Source organism: Cynocephalus volans, chromosome 7, assembly GCF_027409185.1.
Source record: "Cynocephalus volans isolate mCynVol1 chromosome 7, mCynVol1.pri, whole genome shotgun sequence".
NCBI classification, from domain to species: Eukaryota; Metazoa; Chordata; class Mammalia; order Dermoptera; family Cynocephalidae; genus Cynocephalus; species Cynocephalus volans.
The window spans coordinates 63,745,358-63,769,128 of record NC_084466.1 but is presented as its reverse complement, the minus strand read 5'-3'; the positions used below and the strand labels follow the sequence as shown (position 1 = coordinate 63,769,128).

The window sequence follows — 23,771 nt, the reverse complement described above, 5'->3', positions numbered from 1 at the left end:
ATATTCATACCCTGCTAATAGAGATACAAATTGGTTCAATTCTTTTGAAGTCTATTTGGGAAAATGTATCATAATTGTAAAACGTCCATACTCTTTGACTAGCAAATCTACTTGTAGGAAAGAATATTCTAAAAAACAAAGAAGCAATTATGTATAAACAAGGGTGCTCATTATAAAATTGTTTGTATTAGTTAAAAATTGGAAAAATCTAAAAGCACCCAAATAGTTATTTAAATCAATCATATCTAGCTTTACAATGCAAAGCAATGAGCTCATTGAAAATGATGATGTAGATTTTAATTCATTAATATTATGTTTAGAAATGTGACACTGATTATGGTTAGAAACATTATAAAACAGCATGTTTAGTGTGATCTTACGTAGTAAAAAAAATTAAGTATGCGAATGCATGCAATGAAAAAAAAAATGCACTAAAACGTTATTGGTGATTATCACTCCTTGGTAGGAGTATGGTAGAGTTATGGGTTATATTTGTTTTCTTTCTTAACCTGTTTTCCTTCAATTTCCACTTTCTACAAGAAGCTTAGATTACTTAATAATCAGAAAAAAGTAAAGCTATTCCTATTTTTTAAATTTCATTTTGTTAATTAATTTGAAACACCAATATTTCAAAAATAATTTCCTTCTATTTTTTTTTAGACCTAGCTCCTGGAGGTGCGGATGACTGGATCTATGATTTGGGTATCAAATATTCGTTTACAATCGAACTTCGAGATAAAGGCAAACATGGATTCTTGCTGCCACAGCGTTACATCGAACCCACTTGTAGAGAAGCTCTTGCCGCTGTCTTTAAAATAGCTTGGCATATCATCAGAAACGTCTAATGCTCTTGACTTTATCACTTTGCTTTCAGGTTTTAATTTACTGATTCTAGCAAGACCAAATCATTGTACCAGTTTCTTTTAAAGTTTTATCGGTAGTTTTGAGAAAAGGTTTTCCATCCCTTGGTTTTGTCAAAGAACAAAATAAATGCTACTTTGAAATTAAAGCAGACAAGGATTTCCATGTCTTCTTGCCTTTTGGGGGATGGGGGGATAAGAGGCTAGGTACTGATTTTTTTTTTTTTTTATTTCCGACATTTGACTAGCCATCTCAAGCAATTAATAACTAATTTCATGCAAACCACCGGATCCTAAGCAATAAAAGGAAAGGTCGTCAGAAGTACATTAAAGATTTCTGCTCCAAATTTTCAATAAATCTCTGCTTGGCTCTTTAAAAACACAACCGTGCATTCCTTTTGCTCCACAGTTATAGGCGATGGCTCTGAAAGGGGAGGGGTGTCAGAAACAAGGCAAACACCGCCTCTCGCTCCAGCTCAGCCGCTCAGTAAACATTGTTGACCGAATGAATGAATGGCTGTAGTTACTTTCAATAACAAATGTGGCATTTTTCAGACTTGCAATCGCTATTTATTATAAGAAATTATGTAATAAAAAGAGGACACTCTTTTTCTTAAATTCACTTTTACTAGGAGATCTTAGCTCTCCCTGGCTCCCAGTATCCTCTCCAAGGATCTCTCACAAAGCACAGATTTGACGATTTCGATTGCCTTTCCTTGGGGCCGACATTAAGCCCAGGGGGCGTGTCCACGGATGGGCGGTACCTGCGTGCTTACGACTAATGTGGCGGCCGGAAGCTGCCTAGGTCTACAGAGGAACAGGGCAAACCCCTGGCTTCCGGCGGCATTTTGAGGCGTTCCTCTTAGCGGCCTGGTGGAGTTTTCGTTGCCTTTTTTTATTCTCCAGTCTCTTCGTTCTTTTTCTTCCTACGCCCAATCTCATTTGACCCTGGCGAAGCAGCAGGCCGGTTCCGCTTTTCAGCCGCCCCGGGGCCCCCTTGCTAGCCGAGGGCCGGTTCCCGGGAGCCGCGCGCGCACCTCCTTCTCTTCATCGTCGTCCTCCCGGGGCCAGGCGCGGGGACAGAGACTTGCCTCCCTCGCTCCTCGGAGCGGAGGCGGCGGTGGCGCCTCCGGACTGCGCTTGCCAAGGGAGCTAGGGGAGGAGGTAAGCAGTCTGAATTGGTGTGGGTATCTCGGGAAAGGCGTTGGGTGGACCCGGAACGGGGAGGCCAGAGTTGTCCTCAATCCCTGCTTGGGTCATCCCGGAATTTTGAGTCTCCTTGAGCGTTCCGCAACTCTGCAGTAGTTCCCTGTGCTCAGACCTCATATCTCGCTCTGGTTACGATTCTGGCATTTGTCTAAAGGGGACAGGTGGACTCAGACGAATGGCTGTGCCCTTCACTACCTTTTGATGTAGGCACGGGCATCTTTGCATGGTATTCGCATTTGTATGAGGTGGAAGGTGCAGCAATTATGTTCTTAGATTTAGACTCTCCCTCTTTACGCATTCCAGACCTATTAGAGTAAAGGGGATCTTACTTTTTTATTGTGTTTGGTTTTGCTTATTTCTCGGCAGTGATAACTTAACGACTTAGGTCCTGGGAGTTGAGAAGTGCTACTTTGTCGTCACATTCCCTAGGCACTTTTGGCAACTATCTGTCAGAAACGGGCGGAGGTGAAATGAAAGGAGACATATTTGGCATTATGTCCGATATTTGGCATTATCTTTCTAAACAGGTTAATATAATTTACGTTGCTGGAAAATTATTTAGAGTTGATAATACCTGAATAATATTTGGTAGGATCTTCTTTGGGGAGGGTAGAGTCTTAAGCTATTTGGTTATTTTACGAGGCATGCAATCTCTTCAGGTTTTTGGATTTTTAAAGAAGTAATTTTAAAACTTTGGAAAAAATCTTCACACCTCAAGTTTTCAAAGTTCATGATACTGTTGCATTAAGTGCAAATAGTTATGCATTACAGTCTATGCTTATATGGTGCTAGATAGCGGGATCTCCTTCTGTAATTTTCGAAATTACTGGCTCTAGTACTTAATGCCACAGTAATTTGGCGAGTTTTGTGGACACAATCTATAGATTTTAAAAATAATTTCCAATTTTCTTAATGAAATATTTAGATTACAATAGATGACAGTTTCAACAAGCGACTAAGAAAGTTGATACAGACATGTAGCAATTTGTGTCTGTAAAAATAGTTAGTCCATGAGACTAAAACTTTCTCTGTGTGCATCTGGTGTGATCCAATTTTATCAAATATATATGCCTTTTACTGGCTTCCTGATTACTAGTGATTTGAAGTGAACATTTCATATTTCGAGATATGCAAACTTTTCTGATTTTCATATCTGTAATGTAAATTAAAAATAGTAAAGTACAGTAAGGGGACGCTATTTTAATTTCTATATGAGTTATTAAAATTTTAATGTCATCAGTGTTAATTTATATTGTAATATGCATTGGTATTTACATATAGAAAGCAAAATTGTTTAACTTACGTGTATTTGGAGAATTGGTTTTTAGTGTATGTTAGTCTTCCCCACCTCCTTCATCTCCCACGCCCTATCTCATACAGAGTTAGCAAGCGCTGTTTCACCAGATATTTAGTAGCAGTTGGAACGTTAACTGGTGTTACTATGTAAAGTGTCTTTATTCTATATAAAGTGTGTTGCAGTTCCATTTACTTCACTTTATAGTAACTGCCAGCATGGGATATTCTCTGTACCCATAATCTTTTTAACAAATTATTTTTTCTGCATAGTACTATCGTATTGCTAATCCCTGTGTGTAATCAATTTAGTTCTGTCAGTTCTGTTTGGAATTCAGCTTGGAATTGTTTTAATCTTAAATCTACAGGTAAGCAATCTGGAAGGTTGTTTTAGAAAGTTCTTTTTAAAAAGTTACCCCAAACTATGTATTAAATAAACTTAACTTTTTTTCTTTTAAATATGTGGAATATAAATGTGAAGAGACCTTGTTTTTAATATATATTTTATATAGATATAAAAAATAATTTTATATATACACATTTTATATGATTTTTATATAAATATATAAATATATTTTTAATATAACCCTTTTAATCTGAGGAATTCAGGGTATAGGAGTTTATCCTACTACTAGTTAGTACATTTGTGTAGTTTTAATTGTTTATTTGACAGTTTGCTAATATTATGCAGCTACTCATCCAGATTTAAAGTGGTTTCTGCTTTCATTTATGCTACTGATAAGTGAGACCTCAGAAACATGTAATTATGAATTGAAGTGAAGATATTAGACTGATATATGTTTTACTGATAAGATTTCAGTAATTAGGCTTCAGGAGTAATTAATTATTCAAAAAGAAGCCTCTGTGTTTCTCTTTTCTCAGTTATATTTATAGTGTGAACCTCTGAGTACATTGTGATATTGTAAGTTTCCCAGGGCAGGGGAGCAGTTCCCATTTATTAATAAGACCAGTCCTCTTTTGTTATGTCTTTATTCGTAGATTCACATTTTGTGTCTCGGTTTTCTTTTTATTTTCTAATTGAAAAGAGATTATATAAATTTCAGATATTTATTTATTCTGCACATAGAAAGGAGAAATATGAAAATAACTGAATAGACTTTCACCAGTTTTGCTCTGACTTTAGTAATGCTTGTGTTTGGGAAAGACATGATGAAGTAGGTGGAAGTGTAATGGCAACTTAAACCAAAGAATAATTTGAAAGTTAGGGGTGTGTCCTCAATTTTTATAGTTTCTGTGATAGGAAAGACTTTAGAATCTATATTTTTATCTTATTTTATTGTGTCTAACTTTTCTCATGTACTTTGAAACATTCACTTCTCATTGAAGCTTGTTCAAGTATAAGTTGAAAAAGATTTTTCCCCTTTAATTGAATCTACATTTTATTCTGTTGTGGATAGTGTTCAACTTCCTTTGTGGGTCCGAATTTTTAAATAGGATTGAAAATTCTAATGAAGTCATATTAGTTGGTACATGGTTTTAATATTTGTAAGTGGAAATGTTTTTCTGGTATATTTTAGATTGTGTGTATATTATTAGACAAAGGGGACTTGAAAAGTTATATATTGTGTTCATTACAATTATGAAACATTTTATTTATGAAAATTCATGAAGGTCTCAGTAATAATATTTAGGTGACTTTTATTGTGGACTATTGATAGAAGTTCCTAGATGGATGATCAGAAGAATTATCCTTCTTTTCCATTAGAAGTCTTTAATTCCTACTTTCCCGCCTTTTGGCTCAGATATTATTATTTTTTTATTTTTTTATTTCTTTTTTTCCCCCTGTCTAGGACCTCCCTGTAACCTAGACCTAGTACCCAGGTGCAGTGCTATTTTAGGGCAAAGTCTGGCACTGTTGCACTCTTTGAGAAAAAAGGAGAGTACGTCTTTACATCATTGCATTCCTTTCCTAAGATGGAAGACTCGACAGTAGCTGGATATAAAATTCCTGGTATAATTGCTGTGTAGTTGAATCTTGAGTAGTTCCTAATATCACCTGTAAAAGCAATTTTGTCTCTGAGAAGCAACTTTTTTAGTGGCTAGAATACAAGGTGGTGGGGGACAGCGGGGTGTGTAAGCTTAGATCATTAGTCCTCACTTGACTGTCTTTGGCATAGCAATCCAAATCCTTTGAAATCTTCAAAGCTTTAATTAGTGATCTAGGATTGGAGAGACCGTCTTTTCCAGCAGCAGTAGGTCAGGGGAGGAGAGTAGTGCTGATCCAAGCAACAGGTGACAGAGCAGGAAAAGAAACAGTAGAGTTAATGCCTGGAGCCCCCAGAGCAACAGGAAAGGAAGTGATAGATGACCAGTTTTTCAAGTACAATAAATAGCTTGTTGTCCCATCTGTGCAACCTACTACCATTGATTTGGGGGGTGGGGAGAATGGGTTGGAAGTGGAGGCACAGTGAGGGTAGGAATGATGGAGGCAGACCTAACCCATTTCCATTGATAGTGGAGGGAAAAACGTAAGGTTAGGGTTAGTCTCCGTTTCCAGGTTCTAGACGACTAATTAATAAGGAAAATTTTGAGCCCATTTAATTTTAAGTTTATTAAGACACGTTTTTTAAATTGAATTAATAATTGAGGACTATAATGTATATCTGTATATTGACATTTTTAGTAGCACATAATGAATCTTTAAAATGTGTTTTTTTCTTTTTAACTTTCCCTGTATGTTTTGTGACACATTTACTTCTTATTGAATCCTGCTCAGATATAAATTGTAAAAAAAGGTGTTTTTCTCAGTTAATCAAAGCTGTACATTTTCTAGAAGATTTTTCTCAGCTCCACTTCTGTTAGTTTTCAGTTCTTTATGTTCAGTAAATCAAATGTACATATGAAATCTTACCAGCTTTTCCTCTATAAGTTCACATTTTGTGCTGAGAATGAGTTCAGGAAAAATTAAATCAAAGATTATCTTACGCTAAGACCAGTATTCTACTGTTGATGTGTGGTTTCTTATCTGAAGAACAATTGTTACATAAGTGATTTTATGTTGCAGCAAATTCTTGTTCATTTCTGTCACACTTTACACTAAGTTTTTAAATTGTAATTACTTTAAAGTTATTCTCTAACTTTTTTGAATCACTAAAAATTAAGTGCTAAGAATGATAACATTTTATATTAAAGAATAAGAAGAGTATTTTCCAACCTAAAACTACAATATTGTATCACTTTTTATTTTCTTCTTCTTGGTTCACTTTTTTTTTTTTCATTCGTCAAAAGTTGTCATTATTCTTTGGATCCGTTTTAAAATATAACCTGAAGTACCTAATTGAACCAAACATTGTTTATAATTTTGATTTGGTACTACAGGTACCATGATTTAATTTACTTTCAAGTGATATGTCTACCTTGAAACCACATTAAAGTGTTGTGATCTTTTTGTTTTTAATCCTGGTGGCTGGCTGGTATGGGGATTTGAACCCTTGACCTTGGTGTTATCAGCACCACACATTTGTGATCTTTATAGAGATCAGTTCTATACCAAACGGAACTTTTACTTTTTTAGCTGCCATGGTTTGTTCTAGTAACTTTTGGTAACTAATAAGATTTCAGCTGATTTTAGGTTGTACATATAGTTTAGTTTTTTTCCTTGCCCTTATTAGGCAGTTCTTACCCACTTCCCACAGTAATATACTCTCTAGGTTATATCTTGGTCTAGAATTTAATTTTGTTTTCCAGTGTATATCATACCACCACTGTCTCTGATACTTTTATTTCTAGTTGAATCACCCAATTATATAATTAGATTAATTTTCTATTATCATTTTAACTTTTGAATGTTTTGTTTACTTTTAAAAAATATTTGCCTTTCTTTTCCTGTAATGGTAAAATAGTCTATTCATTACTTTTTTTTATGTCAGTGTAGCATAGATTATAGAAACATCTTGGCTTTTTCTAGTTCTGTAGCCTGTCCTGTTTTGAAAGAAGGTTGTTTTATCAACATTGAGGGGTTTTTTCTGGTTTTTTGTTTTGTTTTGTTTTGTTTTGTCTTACTGGAAAATAAATATCCTTGATCATGTTGTTTTTCTTTGACCTCTGCAAGACAAGGAAAATTTTTAAACAGCAGTCAGTTTTCTCCCAAGCTGATTTTTAGAACATAACTGTTGTTGTCACTTAAACTGTATAAAACCTAATTTCTGCTGTCTAAAATTTTCACCTGATTTTTTAATTTTCCCATCTTCTTTGACATAGCTCTCTTTTTCAGTCAATCAGTTGATGGTTAACAACTTTTTCTTAAAGGATGGAGTTACTAAATTTTAAAACAATTTTTATAAGTAACTTATAAACTAAATATTTTGTAGTGTATTTTCTGAGGTTGGATGTACAGTGCTATGAAAACTTTACAGTGTGAGTAGAATCATGTTTGTTCACTCTGCAGAAGAGTGACAGTTCTAGCCAACAGATTTTAAAGTTGTTAACAAATTTACTAATAAGGCACATTTTAGTAGATACCTTATTTCTGTTTACCTATGACCTCTCTTATGCCTCTTTCTCCCAAGGAAAATCTCCTGTAATATTACGGTGTTACCTATAGTTTTATCTACTTGTGAGTAATGGGCTCAGTTATTTAAAACTGAAGAATTTTACAATTTTGCCTCTCTCTTTTTTGGTTAAAGTAGTACAAAATGTCAAAAATTAGAAGAAAGGTCACAGTGGAAAATACCAAGACCATATCTGATAGCACATCTCGAAGACCCAGTGTATTTGAGAGGCTTGGACCCAGCACTGGCAGTACAGCAGAGGTGAGTTGGCACTAGTACAGTTACAGGGGTTCTCTTAGAATCCCATCATTGAAATACTGATTTGTAGCATAAAGATGAATGGGTTGTTTTATGTAGGAATGTTGGCTTAGTAAATTATTTTTAAATGTGTTTTGTGAAAAGAAGTGAAAAAGATGATAGGGTTAATGGGGCTTGCTTTTTCTTTCCTCATGTTTTTATTATTTGGGGAGTAATATATTGCAGGTTAGCTGGAATTTTGATAGCATTTGTTTTAATTTTATCCCAATAGCATCTTTTTTCCAGAAATATATACGAAACTTACATAGTGATATCTGTCTCTTAGACACAGTGCCGTAACTGGCTGAAGACTGGCAACTGCCTCTATGGAAACACATGTAGATTCGTACATGGCCCTTCACCTCGTGGTAAAGGTTATAGCAGCAATTATAGAAGGTAAACTGAAAACTTTGAATTGTTCACGTACTATTAGAAGATGGCTTTTATAATTTATCTAGTATAAAACTCTGAAATATACCCATATATTCGGTCAGATTTTCTGTTTTGGTCATAGTCATACCAGTAGTCAAAGACCAACAAGATCTTTTTAGTTGTTATTTTCAAGAGTAATTGGCTTACTCCCCAATGCATATTACAAAAAGATCTACTGTCAAAAACAAGAAAATATTGAGCAAATAAAGTTAATTATGTATTAAATTATGTATTAAGTTGGTGCTTAGGACAGCAAAATTCCACAGTGTCTGAATTTATTTTTAGTGAGGACAGACTATTTTTAATTCTTAAAATATTAAAATTTAAATAGGGTATAATTTTAGCTTTTTAAGATATACTAAATTCAAAGCTTATGCAAGCTCTGTAGGTTGAAGTACATTTGCCAAATCCCTTATCACAATATGTTAATGTAAATGAAAATATGTATTTATATGTGAATAAATGTACTCCCTATTTAGAACATTTTACTTTTAATAAAAGGATTGGCCAAATTAAACTTGCTTAATAAAGACCTTTTTGTTTTGGTTCCTTCATGATGATTTTGCTATGGTGTTTAAAGATGTAACATACATAAAGATTGTCACGAAATAGTTTAAATTTGATTGGTAAACAAATAATTTACCTAGTCCCAAAGTTGGGAATGCTGGTCGCTTTGGCTATAGCAACAGCATAAAAACTGAACATTAATAATTGGAGTTTTTTTTTTTTAATTGGGTGAATTTGTGTGTGTGCATTGTAGGGGGTGGGTAGCTTTTGAAGTTAAGGAGAATTTAAAATTTAAACCTTTAACATTAGCTAACTTCCTGTTCACTTAAACAGTATGTTGTACTTTACTTGTGATGCTAAATACTCTGTTTTATTTGTATCTAGATTGTCTTTGTCACTTCTGTTAATGTGGGAAAATTAGTCTCTATTATATGTTTTATTACCTGTATCTGTACACATAAAACACTTTATTGGAAAAACTATTTCAGTAATCTAAGTTTTTGTTTATATTAATATGACACTTTTAATACATGCTTTAATTTATCTTTGAAATTTATTATTAGCTAGCTGAAAATTTTTACATAAGAAATAGTTTTGAAGAAAATGGGCAGAGAAAATTTGTCTGAAATGGCAAAAATTAATATCATTATTTGATTTAGAATAAAGGATTTTTCGTTTTAATTTTGCTATTTTGTATGTGTTTTTCCATCTGAACTTCTTTAGTAATTGTATTTTTCTTTTTTTTTTTTTGGTAGGGAAGAAAAATATAGTTCATAATATGATTCAAAGATGGGAAGACAAACAATATATTTTAGAAAATGCTTATTTATATACAAGATATTTAAGTCATTCATTAAGCATTCACTGTGTATGGAGCATTCACTCTGTTAGGTGCTGTTTAGAATAGAAACAAGTTCATAATATACAGTTTTATTACATAAAGGAAACCAGGACACATAGGATTTACATGTACATCATAATTATAATTTAGAACGTTTAAGTACTGGTTCTTAGTAAGAAATTCCAGTGTCAAGTTCAGCTTTAACTTAAAACATTTAACACAGATCTATTAAATGTATGTCAATATTAATGAGATCCTTTAAAATGAATTAACTCAAATGATTTCTTCACTAACCATGTGATTTGTATTAATGACTGATAAGTTGGAGGAGTTGATTTGATCGATCAAAGATTACTTGAAATAGATGTGAATATTTATGTGATTTGTTCATATCTTTTTTTTTCGCAGTGACCAGTTGGCATCATTAGTGTAGTTATAGCTTATCACTGCAGTAAAAGTAGTAGAGGAACCAAGACTCTTTGTTATCACAAAGAAATAAATAAAGTTTATTTTTAGGAAAATTCTAACCGAGTAACTGAAATCTAGCAGTAGCACGAGAGGAACCCAGCCTTGTTTGACAGGTGAAGCTGGGGGAGAAGTCAGATAAATTCTACCTAAAAGGAACTTCCACTTCCCCAACTCCTGGCCAGAACTGATCATGGCTGCAGGTACAGAATAAAAGGAAACTTAATGAAAAAGGATCTAAAACACTGAGAAAATGTGGACTTTGATCTGTCAAGGCATGAGCTGACCATGATCAGATAATCTGTTCCTCTCACCCCAAAGAGGTTTGGACAGCAGCTTCCCCAGGCCACTTCCGAGTGATGTGGTTCAGGTAGGCATGGTTTGAGATATTCAAGTCAATCTTGTACTTGGCTAGGATTTTGAGGATGGGCCTCAGCTTCAGCCACCACTGTGTACCTTGGTGATTCAGTGCTCACAATCTGTCTGGTCCTTCAGCTCAGTCACTGATTGAAAGACCAGGGCCCTCTTATGCATCCCCAGAACATAGTCTGAGTCTGGTGTATTGGCAACGATCGGCCCATTATGGTAACTCTCTTTGATTTTCCCGGACATCCAGTTCATAGCCTTGGCGCCCATCTTAGTGGCAAAATTCCTGTCAAATGGAGTTGGGCTCCCACCCTGCTGCATGTGGCCAAGCACATTCTTCCTACTATCGAAGATGCCCTCCTCCTCAGAGTACAAGTTGAAAATGAAGTCAGTGGTATATTTCTCATTGCACTTCTCATTCCTTAACACCAAGCCTCTTTTCACAGTTGTTTTCATCTTTTGCACCAGATGTTCAGAATCCACCTACAGGTCCCGAATAGTGAAGGGCTCCTCAAAAATGTAGGCGGCATCAGCCCCAGCTGCCAGTTCTGCCATTGTGGCCAGGTAGCCACAGTAGCCACCTATAGTCTCAATGATGAACATCTGATGTTTGCTTCCTGCAAATGACTGTTTGATGTAGTCACGGGTCATGCAGATAGCATTGAGTGCTGAGTTATCCCCAGTGCTGAAGTCTGAGCCATGCACATTGTTGGAGACCATAGCGGGAATGACCACAAATGGGATGCAGAGCTCATCAAACAGTTTCCTGCCCTCCATCAGTTCCAGGCCCCCTATGTAAGCCTCAAACCCCCAATGATGTCAAGGCCCTGAATGTTACACTTGGTTATGTTGGCAGTGATCTGTTTGAAGCTCTTCTTGGGTAGAGTCCTTTAAGTCCCAAGTTTAGAACCACCTTGGCCAGTCCAGCCCTCAGCGTAGCTCCAGCCAGCTTCCTCAGTCTGACCCTTGGCCAGGCCTTCGAAGCCATCATATACAACCAGCACTCAGTTGTCCCGGATAAGGCTGATCCTCATAGTGGAGTGAACAGCGGCATTCATGCCTGCATCCAGGGCCCACACATTCATCATGGCTACTGTGTGCAAGTGGCTCTTAGATACTGGGTGTCTGACGTGAGCCAAAAGCTTGTATACCACCCAGTTGTTCATGAAGCTCTGTCCTCTCAGCTTCATTACTTCATCAGATTTCCTCTCATCCATGACCTTGGTCACTTCTTTGGTTACCTGGACACACTCCATGAGGGGCAAGCACACGGCCTGGTTACCACAGAGACTCACCACACAGGCTGGGATATCTGGGGTCCCCTCCAAAAGCACCATCACTGCTTCCACACCCATCCTACTGCCCAGGATTCGGTCAAAGGCTGACAATGTCCCACCCTGCTGCATGTGTCCCAAGACAGTGACCTGGATGTCATATGCTGGACGCCTCACCACCAGGTTCTTGATGTCCTCGGAGGTGATTGGTTTTCCATTCTTGTCAGTTACACCTCAGCTACAGTGATGAGATGAGAACCATGGGTCTTTTTCTCACTGAGCCAGTGACAAAGGTGTTCCAGTCATCATCTGGGGGACATTCAGGAATAAAAACCCAGTTGGCCCTACAGGAGAGAGAGGTGACAAGGGCCAGGTATCCATAGTGGTGGCCCTTCACTTCTAATACAAACATCCTCTGGTGGCTCTGGGCAGTGGTGTTAATGGCATCTATAATCTCTGTGATCTGGTGCAGGGCTGAGTCAGTGCCAATGGTCATATCAGTACCACAGAAGTCATTGTCTGTTGAGCCAACCAGGCCCATGATGTTCAGGTAGCTGGACCTTGTAGCCTCCTCAGCTGTGCTCTTACTTGCTTTGTGGAGGTCACTCAACAAGTCACTCCACTTAGAACAGAAGGTATCAGCCCCAATGAGGCTACCATCACCCCCAATGACACACAGATTGGTAATCCCATGCTTCACCAAGGTGTGGGCAGCTTGGAGTCATCCTTCTTGGTCCCAAAAGTCCTTGCACCGGGCACTTCCAGTCACTGTGCCTCCCAGCTGAAGCATCATCGAAACACTCTTCCAGGTGGCTTCCCTGATGTGATCTCCACCATCCATCAGGCCTTGCTAACCCTCATGGACAGAGAAGACACAGGCACTGGTAAAGACACCAACTGGATCGACAGCCCTGACAGCAGCATTCATACTTTGGGTATCTCCACCAGAGGTTAACACGGCAATGGCTTTGCCAGTCCCCAGGGTTTTGGCTACGTGGTGCTCTTCGTGGGTCATGATCCATGCTTTTAGTCTCAGTTCTCTGCCACCACTGCCTTCCTGCAGATTGTCCTTGGGAAAGAGGGCTCTTTTGTTTTTATATACAGTATTTTTGGTGATCACAGAGGGACAGAGCATTCCTTAACTTCATTGCCCTCTTTTAAAGGTCCTCTAGGAATATTCTTTAAAGGCGGTGTGTTTAATTGCATACTCATATACTATCAAATTTCTAGTATAAATTATGAAGCCTTACCATTGTGTGTATAAATTTGTATTTTTCCTTCAGTTAAAAAAGTCCACCACAGAACATAAAATGACCACTCTAACATTTTGCTTTGAATCCTTTATTTTTATTCTGAGATAATTTAAAATTTAAGAAAAGTTACAAAATAGCACAAAACTCCTGTTTGCTTTTATTCTGGGGTATAAAATATTTTTTCAGTTATTAATTTTGCATCCAACCACATCCATGTGTAGGTGATAGTGCTGTTGCCTCTAGGTTAATTTTGTGACTTTGCAGTTTAAAACTTTATCTTACTACCTTTTGCTTCCAAATATATGTAATATGTTTATGTGGTTAATAGGAAAACAAGTCAACCTGTTCATTACATATTCCTTTTTCTCAGTTCACATATAGTTTCTTATTAATATCACCAGTACCTGTCGTCCCATGGAATTTTAACATATGCATTTTGATTGGTATTTGGAGAAAACTTGTAAGTGTTGCTCTTTTTTTTTTTTCGTATTTATATTTAAGCTGAAACAAAGTAATTATTTTTGAGAAATTTAGGAGCCAAGGACAGTTAGAAAAATTATATTATATTGAGATCTATGAGCTTATTTCTGTAAATATATTCTTATAAAATGTTACATAAATGTAGATATTTTTTGTTTGTTTTATTTTTGTGTTTTGGTTCAAAGGTCACCAGAAAGACCTACAGGGGATCTTAGAGAAAGAATGAAGAACAAGCGCCAAGATGTGGACACTGAGCCCCAGAAACGAAGTACAGAGGAGTCATCCTCACCTGTTAGGGTAGGAATGGAATTCCCAAAACAAAGTTAAATTTCAATAGTGATTTATTATTTAAGTCCCATTTTAAATATTATCTTGTGTGCTAAGTATATGGTAGATGTGTAACATGGCATTATAATGTTTTATATGGAAAATGTAATTTAGAGGGAAAAAAGTCTTGTGGGAGAACTGTGATTGTTTCAGTTCTTCATGGTAGTTAAAATTAAAGCAATTGCTTGGCAGACCTCAAGTTGAACTTCATGCGATTTTTCTAACTTGGTGGGGATCATGAGTACTAAATATATTCTTAAGTTTTCATAATTTTGCAAGCCATTATGTTTTGCTTCCAAGAAAGATTGAAGTAGCTTACAGTAGAGCACTTATAAATTAAAACAATGAAAGTAAAGCATGAGGTAACAAAAACTGAACTAGAAAATTTAGGTAAAGGAAAGCATATATGACCACGAAGTTTAGCTGTGGATTTGTTGGTAACAAAGCCAAAAGAGAAATACAATTAATAATGTAGTTCATTGAATGAAAGAAAACATAGGTGTTTGTCAGGAATGGAAATCTTTCCCAGAGCTAATTTTTTTTTCAAGAAATCTGTTATACTTGGGTATGTGTGTGCATGCATGTGTGTGTAATAGATTTATTGAGGTATAATCCACATACATGCAATTCATCCATTTAGAGTGTATGTCAGTGGTTTTAGTATATTCACAGAGTCGTGCAATGCTCACCCCAGTCAATTTTAGAGTATTTTCATCACTCCAGAAAGAAACCCTATACCCTTTAGCAGTCAACCCCTGGTTTCCCCACTGACCACCAGCCCTAGGCAACCACTAAATTCCCCTTTCTCTCTATAAATTTGCCTATCCTGGACAATTCACATAAATGAAATTATACAATATGTGATCTTTTGTGACTAGCTTCTTTCATTTAGCATAGTATTTTCAAGGTTCGTGAAAAATTGGGATGCATCAGTATTTTATTCCTTGTTTTTGCCAAATAATATTACATCATATTGGTATACCACATTTTGTTTATCCATTCATCAGTTGATGGATATTTTGGCAGTTTCCACTTAATGCTGCTGTAAACATTTGCATACAAGTTTTTATGTGTGTATTTATTTTTATTTCTTTTGGGTTTATACTAAGGAGTGGAATTGGCAAGTCATACAATAACTCTGTTTAACCTTTTTAAGAACTACTAGACTGTCTTACATGGCTGCACCATTTTACATTCTTGACAGCAGTGTATGAGTGTTCCAATTTCTCTGTATCCTTACCAACACTTATTATCATGTAACTTTTTGATTGTAGCCATCCTGGTGGGTGTGAAGTGATAATCTAATTGTGGTTTTGATTTGCATTTCCCTGATAGCTAATGATGTTAAGGATCTTTTCATGTGCATATTGGCTATTTGTGCATCTTCTTTGGAGATCCTTTACTCATTTTTTAAATTGGATTGTTCTTTTTATTATTTAGTTTTAAGAGTTCTTTATATTTTGAATACAAATCCCTTACCATGTAAACAACTTACAAATACTTTCTCCCATTCTGTGGGTTGTCTTCATATTCCTGATGATGGCCTTTAAAGCACAAAAGGTTTTAATTTGATTAAATCAGACTTATATTTTTGTCGTTGTTGCTTGTGTTTTTGGTGTCATCTAAGAATCTACTGTTTAATTTATAGTTACAAAGATATACATCTGTGTTTTCTTCAAAGAACTTTATAGTTTTAGCTCTTATAATCAAAGTCTTTTATACATTTTGAGCTAATTTTTATTTATGGTGTGAGGAAAGGGTCCAGTCTCATTCTTTTGCATGTGAATATCCAGTTATCCCATATTATAGTGTTTTTATAAAAGTTATTGAGTTGTATAAGCAGCAGCCTCTTTAATAATTTAAGATACGTAGAAGCTTTCTGTGGCTATGTTTGACCCATGATAAAAAAAAAGCTCTGACAGTTTTATACTATAATTTTTAAAGACTTATTTTTGGTACCTGAAATAATGCAGTTTTAAGTATATAGATTTCTAATGTCTCATATGATATAGTAATACAGTTTTGGAAATCTTCAATAGTAGTTCTCAGCTGGAAGTATTTACCATACAAAATTCCTTTTGAGGGAAGATCTTTTTCAAAATACACATGCTGGGCTGGCTGGTTGGCTCAGTTGGTTAGAACACAGTGTTGTAACACCACGGTCAGGGGTTTGAATCCCTGTACTGGCCAACCACAAAAAAAGGAAAGAAAGAAAGAAAAAAAATACACGTGCCAATATTTCATCCTTAATGAACTAAATCGGAATTTCTGGATAGGTGCTAAGCATGCGTATTGCATTTTGAAATGAGCTAACCTATTGGTTCAGGTTAATGAATGGACTCTTGTCTGCTGGCAAATGTTTAAAAGCCACTCTGAAAAAAAGAAAGTAATGGTTTGTAGGATTTGCCAATTTATTAAGTGTAAATACTCCCACGATGGCCAATTTCAAGCTACCAAAGAGATATCACTGAATGCACAGTTGGGAAGACCTGCTAAGTGTCACACTGTCATATAGAATATGTAGTATTCCCACTATATGTAATATATATAGTATTAGAAATACTATCTATAGTTCTCAAAAAGTTCATGGAAAATACATATTATGAAAAAACTATGCATAGATTGCAAAATTTTTTTGCAGCAGAATAAACTTGTACTATTTTACTATAACATGTCTGAACAGGAAATAGTTTGAGGCATTAAGAAGGATAAGACACTAGTTTGAGAAGAGCGCCTATCATAACAACATGAATTTGGCTAAAATTGAAGCAAGAATAGACATTAAATTTATGGTTAAGTTTAGGTGGGAGAATCATTGGGTGGGAGAATCATTAATGCTTTACAAAAAGGTTTATGGGGACAATGCCCCAAAGAAGTTTACAAATGATTAATTTGTTTTAAGAAGGGACTAGATGATGAAGCTTGCAGTGGCAGACCCTCCACATCAATTTGTGAGGAAAAAATTAATCTTGTTTGTGTCCTAATTATAGAGGACCTATGATTAACAACTCGTTCAGTGGGTGCCAAAACTGTTGTTCCCAGATCAGCTGCAGACAAGAGCATAGCTTTCAAATTTTAAACAAGTAGAATCAAGATCCCAAAGCATTTCTTTGAAGCATTGTAACAGGAGATGAAACATATCTTTACCAGTTCTATCCCTAAGACAAAATATAATCAAAGCAATGGCTGCCAAGAGGTGGAAATGGTCCAGTCAAAGTAAAAATGGACTGGTCAAGAACAAAGACCATGGCAACAGTTTTTATGGATGCCCAAGGCATTTTGTTTGTTGACTTTCTAGAGGGCCAAAGAATGATAAAACATCTGCTCATTATGAGAGTGTTTTGGAAAGTTAGCCAAAGACTTAGCAGAAAAACACCTAGGAAATATTCACCAGAGAGTCCTTTTCTACCTCAGCAGGGTTCCTGCTCGTTCCTCTTATCAGGCAAAGACAATTTTGCAAGAGTTTTGATGGGAAATCATTAGGCATCCACCTTTCAGTCCTTATTTGGCTCCTTCTGACTTCTTTTTGTTTCCTAATTTTAAAATATCTTTGAAGGGCACCATTTTTTGTCAGTTAATAATGTGAAAAAGACTGCATCGATAGCATTCAAGTCCCAGGACCCTCAGTTTTTAGGGATGGACTAAATGGCAGATATCATTGCTTACAAAAGTGTCTTGAACTTGATGGAGCTTATGTTGAGAAATAAAGTTTATGTTTTGTATTTCTATCTTTTAATTTCATTTTCCATGATCTTTTTGAAGTCCCCTTGTATATTACGTGTGCATGCACACACACACAATAACTTCAAGAGTAAAATGTACTAAAATATTTAAGAGGTAAGTTCTGAGTAATTACCACTATTTTTAATACAACTTATTTGTTTTTAATTTAATTTTTAATACTGTGTTTAACAATGGCTTCCAGAATTCTTAAAAATTTAAGTTGGTTCTCGTGAGTCAGTAGAAACTGGCGCACACCCCTAGATGAACTGTAATTAGTGTAAAAGGCAAGCATCTGGAATTCATATTCTGAATACATTACTTTAGGGATTGTTACTTAAACTGTCAGTTTCCTTATCTGTAAAATGAAGATACTGGCTATGTCAGTGTGCTGCTGTGAAGAAAATATATGTAAAACAAGTAACATGACTTACTGTTTCATGATGACTGCTTAATAAATGTATTACTGGTATTAAAATGGCTCTTAACTTTTTATCTCTAATATGAGTTGACTTTAAGCTCTTTATTGGAGTTAAACATCAGCATTGGAGATTTAGGTTGTTAACAGATAAGTAATTGTAAATGTTTATTATAAAGGTTTATATGTTCATCAAATCAAGTTAGTAGACAGCAAAGTTGGCATTTTGTTAAGAAATTTAAAGCCTGATTCTTGATTTTCATACATGGGAAAGCCCACAGAGGTACACTGATGATCTTCATGCATACCCAAGGGATAGTGTCACAGATTTCAAGAATGATCAGGTTTTAGGGAACTCACTATCCAAACTTACAGAAAAATGTTAATAAGCTGGGATACCAGGGTAATTATTTTGGGTGCTATGTATGTCAGGTTAACAGGTACTGATCATTTAAGGGCAATTATAGCATGGACACCATAGACATAGCTAAGATAAGATGGGTGTGATTTTCAGCAAATTTAACTATAATTCCACCCCTTCTGTGTCACTGATGTCAATTGCAGTGTGTCTGAATTGTGAGGTTGATAGCCCCTGATCTTGTGGGGCGACAAATTCAAGAATTGTAGTAATTCTATGGCATGTGCTAGTATGTTACAGAGATAAGAGCAAAGTGCACAGTGGAGAGAATAAATAATTCCCTGGGGAACCAGGGAATACTTCACAAAGGGAAATGACTTTTATACTGGCTGTTGAAGGATAGGGAAAGTGAAGCAGGGGAGGGAAGAGGGAAAACCAACAAATAACTATAAGGAGTTTTGAAGGACTGATGTGTTTGAGAAACTGTGAAGCTGTGTTTCTAGGTATAGGAATTTTGGCATATGTGGATGTGAGGTGAAAACTGAAGAGTTAAATTAGGACCAGATTGTGAATGGTCTTGTGTGCCAAACTCAGGGTTTGGCAGTAGAGAAAAGACATTTGTATGTAAGGAGGTTGGTCTTGTTCACCAGTTTACCTCCAGACCCTGGAACTAGTAAATTCATTTACTGAATAAACAAAAAGTGGCTCTGATGTGCATCCAGGGTTGAGAACCCCTGGTGATCTAGGGTCTGTGCTATCTGATGTGACTGGTCTGAATTGACTTGTGCTATAAGTGTAAAATCATAGTAAATTTCAAAGACTTACTATGAAAAGAAAGGGAAATATCTCAGTAATTTTTTATGTTGATTATATGTTGAAGTGACAATATATTGGATACATTGGGTTAAATAAAATATACTATTAAAATTTTAATTTCACCTCTTTTTTTTTCTTTTTATGTTGTAACAAAATGTAAAATTACATATGTGCTTGCATTATATTTCTTTTGGAAAGGGCTGGTCTACGTGATCTGAACCAAACTTAAAACACTGGAATGCTTATTGATGTAGGGTCAATAGAAAATAGATACTTTTAACCAATCTGTAGAACTTTTCAAATGTAGTAATTGAATTGTGGGGTTGTTTTTGTTTGTTTGTTTGTTTTCTATAACAGAGACTTGTTACTTTATGGAATTTGAGCACAACAGATAAATTAGCTTTGAAAGCAAAATTAGACCCCCGAGCATAGAGTTAGGAGGAATATTCAAGCATTTGTTGATGATGGAGGCATAAATATGTTACAGGGGATCCTTGTCTCTTAGGAGCAGCCTAGTGACTGCATTCGAGAAAGGATTAGGTAACTCATCATTGTGGTAGGATATACAGTTTTGGGTTTAGAGATGCCTTTTGAGTATCCCTTTGCTTACCTAAAATCTAACCTCAGAGCAGATGGGCCAGGGTGATGGTCTATGTTTATTTTTATGTATTGATGTTTGTTACTGGCTTTTTAAATTTTATTATGGTAAAATGTACATAAAACTTACCATTTTTAGATGTACAGTTCAGTGGCATAAAGTACATTTACATTGTTGTGCAACCATCATCACCATCCATTTCCAGAACATTTTCATGATCTTTTTTTTTAAAGTCTTGAATTTTTTTTGTTAATCTGCACTCATGAAATTAAAACAATTGGAATGGTGTTTCAACTGATGCTAGTTTTTTGTATATGTTGACTATTTCAACTGGTTTAATATTTTTAAATACATTTTTTCTTAACCTATCATTTTAATGACCTTTTCTGGTTCCTGTAATAAGACATTTTCAGAGGTTTTGCTTTTGAGACTTTAGAATGATGTTCCCTCTCTCGTCCACCATTTTTTTGAAGGGTTACTTTTGTCATTGCTTCTGTTTCCTACTCCATCCCAACCTTACTCCTTATCTTCAAACAGAATCTGTTTAGACTCGATATTTATCCTGAATTTACTTAAGATGACTACTACTCAAATTACTTTTCAGATCTCCATCTGTAGGTGGATCTCAAGTTGATTACCCAAGTTTCAGACTATTCCAGATGTCTTACAGGCTACCATTTATTTTGACTTTGCACAGTACGGTTGATTTTTTCCTGGTTCCCTCATATTCTGAATTAAAAATTAATTTCTAGCATGAAGCTTACTGTCTCTGGGAACTGTTCCTCCCAGAATTCACTCATAATTATTAGTTTTGCTACACAGCCCACTACCCCATTTTCTTCCTGCCCTTTCCCTGCAATCCCCTACCTTGCACTTTTTCTACATCTTCATATTTCTGGCTAGGGAGGGGACAGTGCTATCGCTGCTATAATTAGCAGGACTTGAAATGGAGGACCTTAAGTTAGAAAGTCTTAACACTGTTACGAACTATATCCTAGGTTTCTTGACCTTGCTTTTTTTAATCTGTAAGATAAATGTACCTGCTCCAGCATGTCACAGGTTATGGTGAGAGCCAAGTGGGGACATGCATATAAAAGTTCTTTAGAAAGGATGAAACAGTGTAAATGCGAAGTAGGAATAGTAGAAAGTCACCAAATTAAAAGTTTAGGAAGCTGATCATTGTAGGGGTAAATAGATCTCTAATGAGTGTTGTTTATCTATTTCAAAGGGAAAGGTTAGAAGAGAAGGATAGGAGTATAAGTAGAGATACACTATATGCCACCTGGTAGAAACTTGATAATGAATGTCTAGTACAGGGATAATTATGGTGATTTTCCAAAGTAAATATAAATTTTCATTTCATATGACAAAAGAATTATATATTAGCCCAGTATGATCTGCAAAGTATTCTTTGATAGCATTAGGAGGAGTTCCAGTTTCTATGCCTTGGCATAAAACAGCCATTTATTATGTTTACAAATTCTGTCAGGAATTCAGGAAGGGTGCAGTAGGGACTTCTTGTCTCTTTGTGGATGTATGGGCCTCAGCTAAAGTACTGAAGCACGTGGGCTGGAATCACTTGAAAGTTTGTTCACGCACATGTCTGGCAGTTAATGCTGGCTGTCAGCTGGAGGCCTCAATTCCTATCCATGTGGGCCTCTTCATGTGGTCTCTTTATGTGGATAGCCTTGGCTTCCTCATAGCTTAATGGCTGGATTCCAAGTATCCTGAGACACACACACAGCAAGAAAGAAAGAGAGTGCACGCACATGCCCTGGTTCCTTTTAATGTAGAATGGTATTAGAAACTAAAATCTGGGTGCTAGGTATGCTTGTTTCTACTGGGGTGCTGTTTCTTTTAGGACCTCTCAGCTGACAGAGCAAAGAAATATATGTGTGTATACTAACTAGTGTATATAAATATTTCTAGTGACCATCTGTATCTATATTTAAGCTAACCATTAGTTCTTACTGATGTCTCCAACTTTAATCCATCACCACTGTTAGTTACTATTTTTATGTCCAAGTGTCCCTTCCTTAGCTTGTGGGAAGGAGATCTTTATTTTGGGTCCTGAGCTCTTTAAAAATTTACTTTCTTTGGGTAAAATTTGTAAGCAATAAAATCCACCCACTTAAAATATACAGTTTGAGCCTCAATAGATGTATACACCTTTATATTCTCTACCACAATCAAGATACAGAACATTTCCATCATCCCAAAACATAGAAGTACATACCTGTAGTGTACACACCTTTGGTGTTTTAGGGAAAGATTAATCTCTAGAAATGGGATTGTGTGTCAGTAGGTAAGTGCCTATATCATTTTGCCAAATAATGACAAATTCCTTTTCAGAGTCATTTGTACTGTTGCCAGCAGCATATAACAGTGTCTATTTATTTCTCCTTTTCTTCATTAGTATATGTCATCAAACTTGTATTTTTGCCAACTTGGTAGGAGAAAAACACCATATCAGTATAGTTTTAATTTGTTTCCCTAATGGGTGAGGTCGAGCATCTTCATGCATTTAAGGGCTATTGTCCGTATTGCTACTGTCCATATCTCCTGCCCATACTTCCAGATTTTTTTGGTTGGTCTTTTTCTTCTTCATTTTTAAATCTCTGTATTTTAGGGATAATAATCTTTTGTTTATGTTATCAAGTACAGGTAATTTCATTTGTTGTGTTTCATTCTTTTAGAATAGACTTTATTTTTTAGAACAGTTTTATGTTCACAGCAAAATTGAATGGAAGGTACAGAAATTCCCATATACCTCCTTCCCCTGCAAATGCACAGGCTTCCCCACTATCAGTATCTTGCATGAGAGTGTGGTGCATTTGTTACAATCAATAAACCTGCATGGACAAATCATTATCACCCAAAGTCCATAGTAAATTTGGCTGTTTGGTTTTTTATTCATTCACCTATCCCACCAGCAGAGAATGAGTATCTTTTGCTCTACATCCTCACCAGGATTTGGTGGTATTACTGTGTTGAATTTTGGCTACTCAGACAGGTGTGTAGTGGTATCTCCTTTTAATTTGTAATTCCCTAGTGACATACAATGTTGCACATCTTTATATATGCTTATTTGCCATCTCTGCATCTTCTTTGGTGAGGTGTCTGTTGAGGTCTTTTGCCCATTTTTAAATTGGGTTGTTTCTTATTGTTGAGTTTTAAGAGTTCTTTGTATATTTTGGACAACGGTTCTTTATTTGATATGTCTTCTGCAAATTTTTTTGCCCAGTCTGTGGCTTGTCTTTTCATTCTCTTAATAGTGTCTTTTGCAGAGTGGAGGTTTTAATTTTAATGAGGTCCAGCTTATCAGTTATTTCCTTTGTGGGTGTGCCGTTGATATTGTACCTAAAATGTCATTGCCCTACCGAAAGTAATCTAGATATTCTCCTATATTATCTCCTGGGAGTTTCATAGTTTTGCGTTTTACATTTAGGTATATGATTCACTTTGAATTAAGTTTTGTGAGGGATATAAGGTCTGCATGTAGATTAATTTTTTTGCATGAGGATGTCAAATTTTTCCTACACCATTTGTTGAAAAGGCTGTCCTTTCTCCACTGAATTATCTTTGTTCCTTTGTCAAAGATCAGTTGACTGTATTAGTATGGGCTATTTCTGGGCTCTCTATTCTGTTCCACTGATCTATATGTCCATTCTTATGCCAGTACCACACTGTTTTGATTACTGTAGCTTTATAGTTAAATCTTGAAGTTGGGTAGTGTCAGTCCTCCA

At 35.9% G+C, this 23,771-nt stretch overlaps 2 protein-coding genes and 1 pseudogene across 7 annotated transcripts in view; 2 read left to right on the top strand and 1 right to left on the bottom strand.

Annotated features, from left to right (window-relative positions):
- Positions 1 to 845, top strand: part of CPB2 (carboxypeptidase B2) — a 52,678-nt gene extending 51,833 nt beyond the window's left edge. The window contains exon 11 of the mRNA XM_063101536.1: positions 661 to 845. Within this exon, the coding sequence (XP_062957606.1) occupies positions 661 to 845 (185 nt within the window). The remainder of the gene's footprint in view (positions 1 to 660) is intronic.
- An 842-nt stretch (positions 846 to 1,687) lies between these two features.
- Positions 1,688 to 23,771, top strand: part of ZC3H13 (zinc finger CCCH-type containing 13) — a 91,635-nt gene continuing 69,551 nt past the window's right edge. For 5 of the 6 annotated variants that reach the window (XM_063102155.1, XM_063102154.1, XM_063102153.1 and 2 more), the window contains exons 1-4: positions 1,688 to 2,024; positions 8,009 to 8,134; positions 8,457 to 8,566; positions 13,974 to 14,085. In XM_063102155.1, coding sequence (XP_062958225.1) covers positions 8,018 to 8,134; positions 8,457 to 8,566; positions 13,974 to 14,085 — 339 coding nt within the window. In that variant the 5' untranslated portion in view covers positions 1,688 to 2,024; positions 8,009 to 8,017. The remainder of the gene's footprint in view (positions 2,025 to 8,008; positions 8,135 to 8,456; positions 8,567 to 13,973; positions 14,086 to 23,771) is intronic. The other variant, XM_063102151.1, reaches the window with a different exon arrangement.
- Positions 10,726 to 13,070, bottom strand: LOC134382391 (ATP-dependent 6-phosphofructokinase, muscle type-like; annotated as a pseudogene).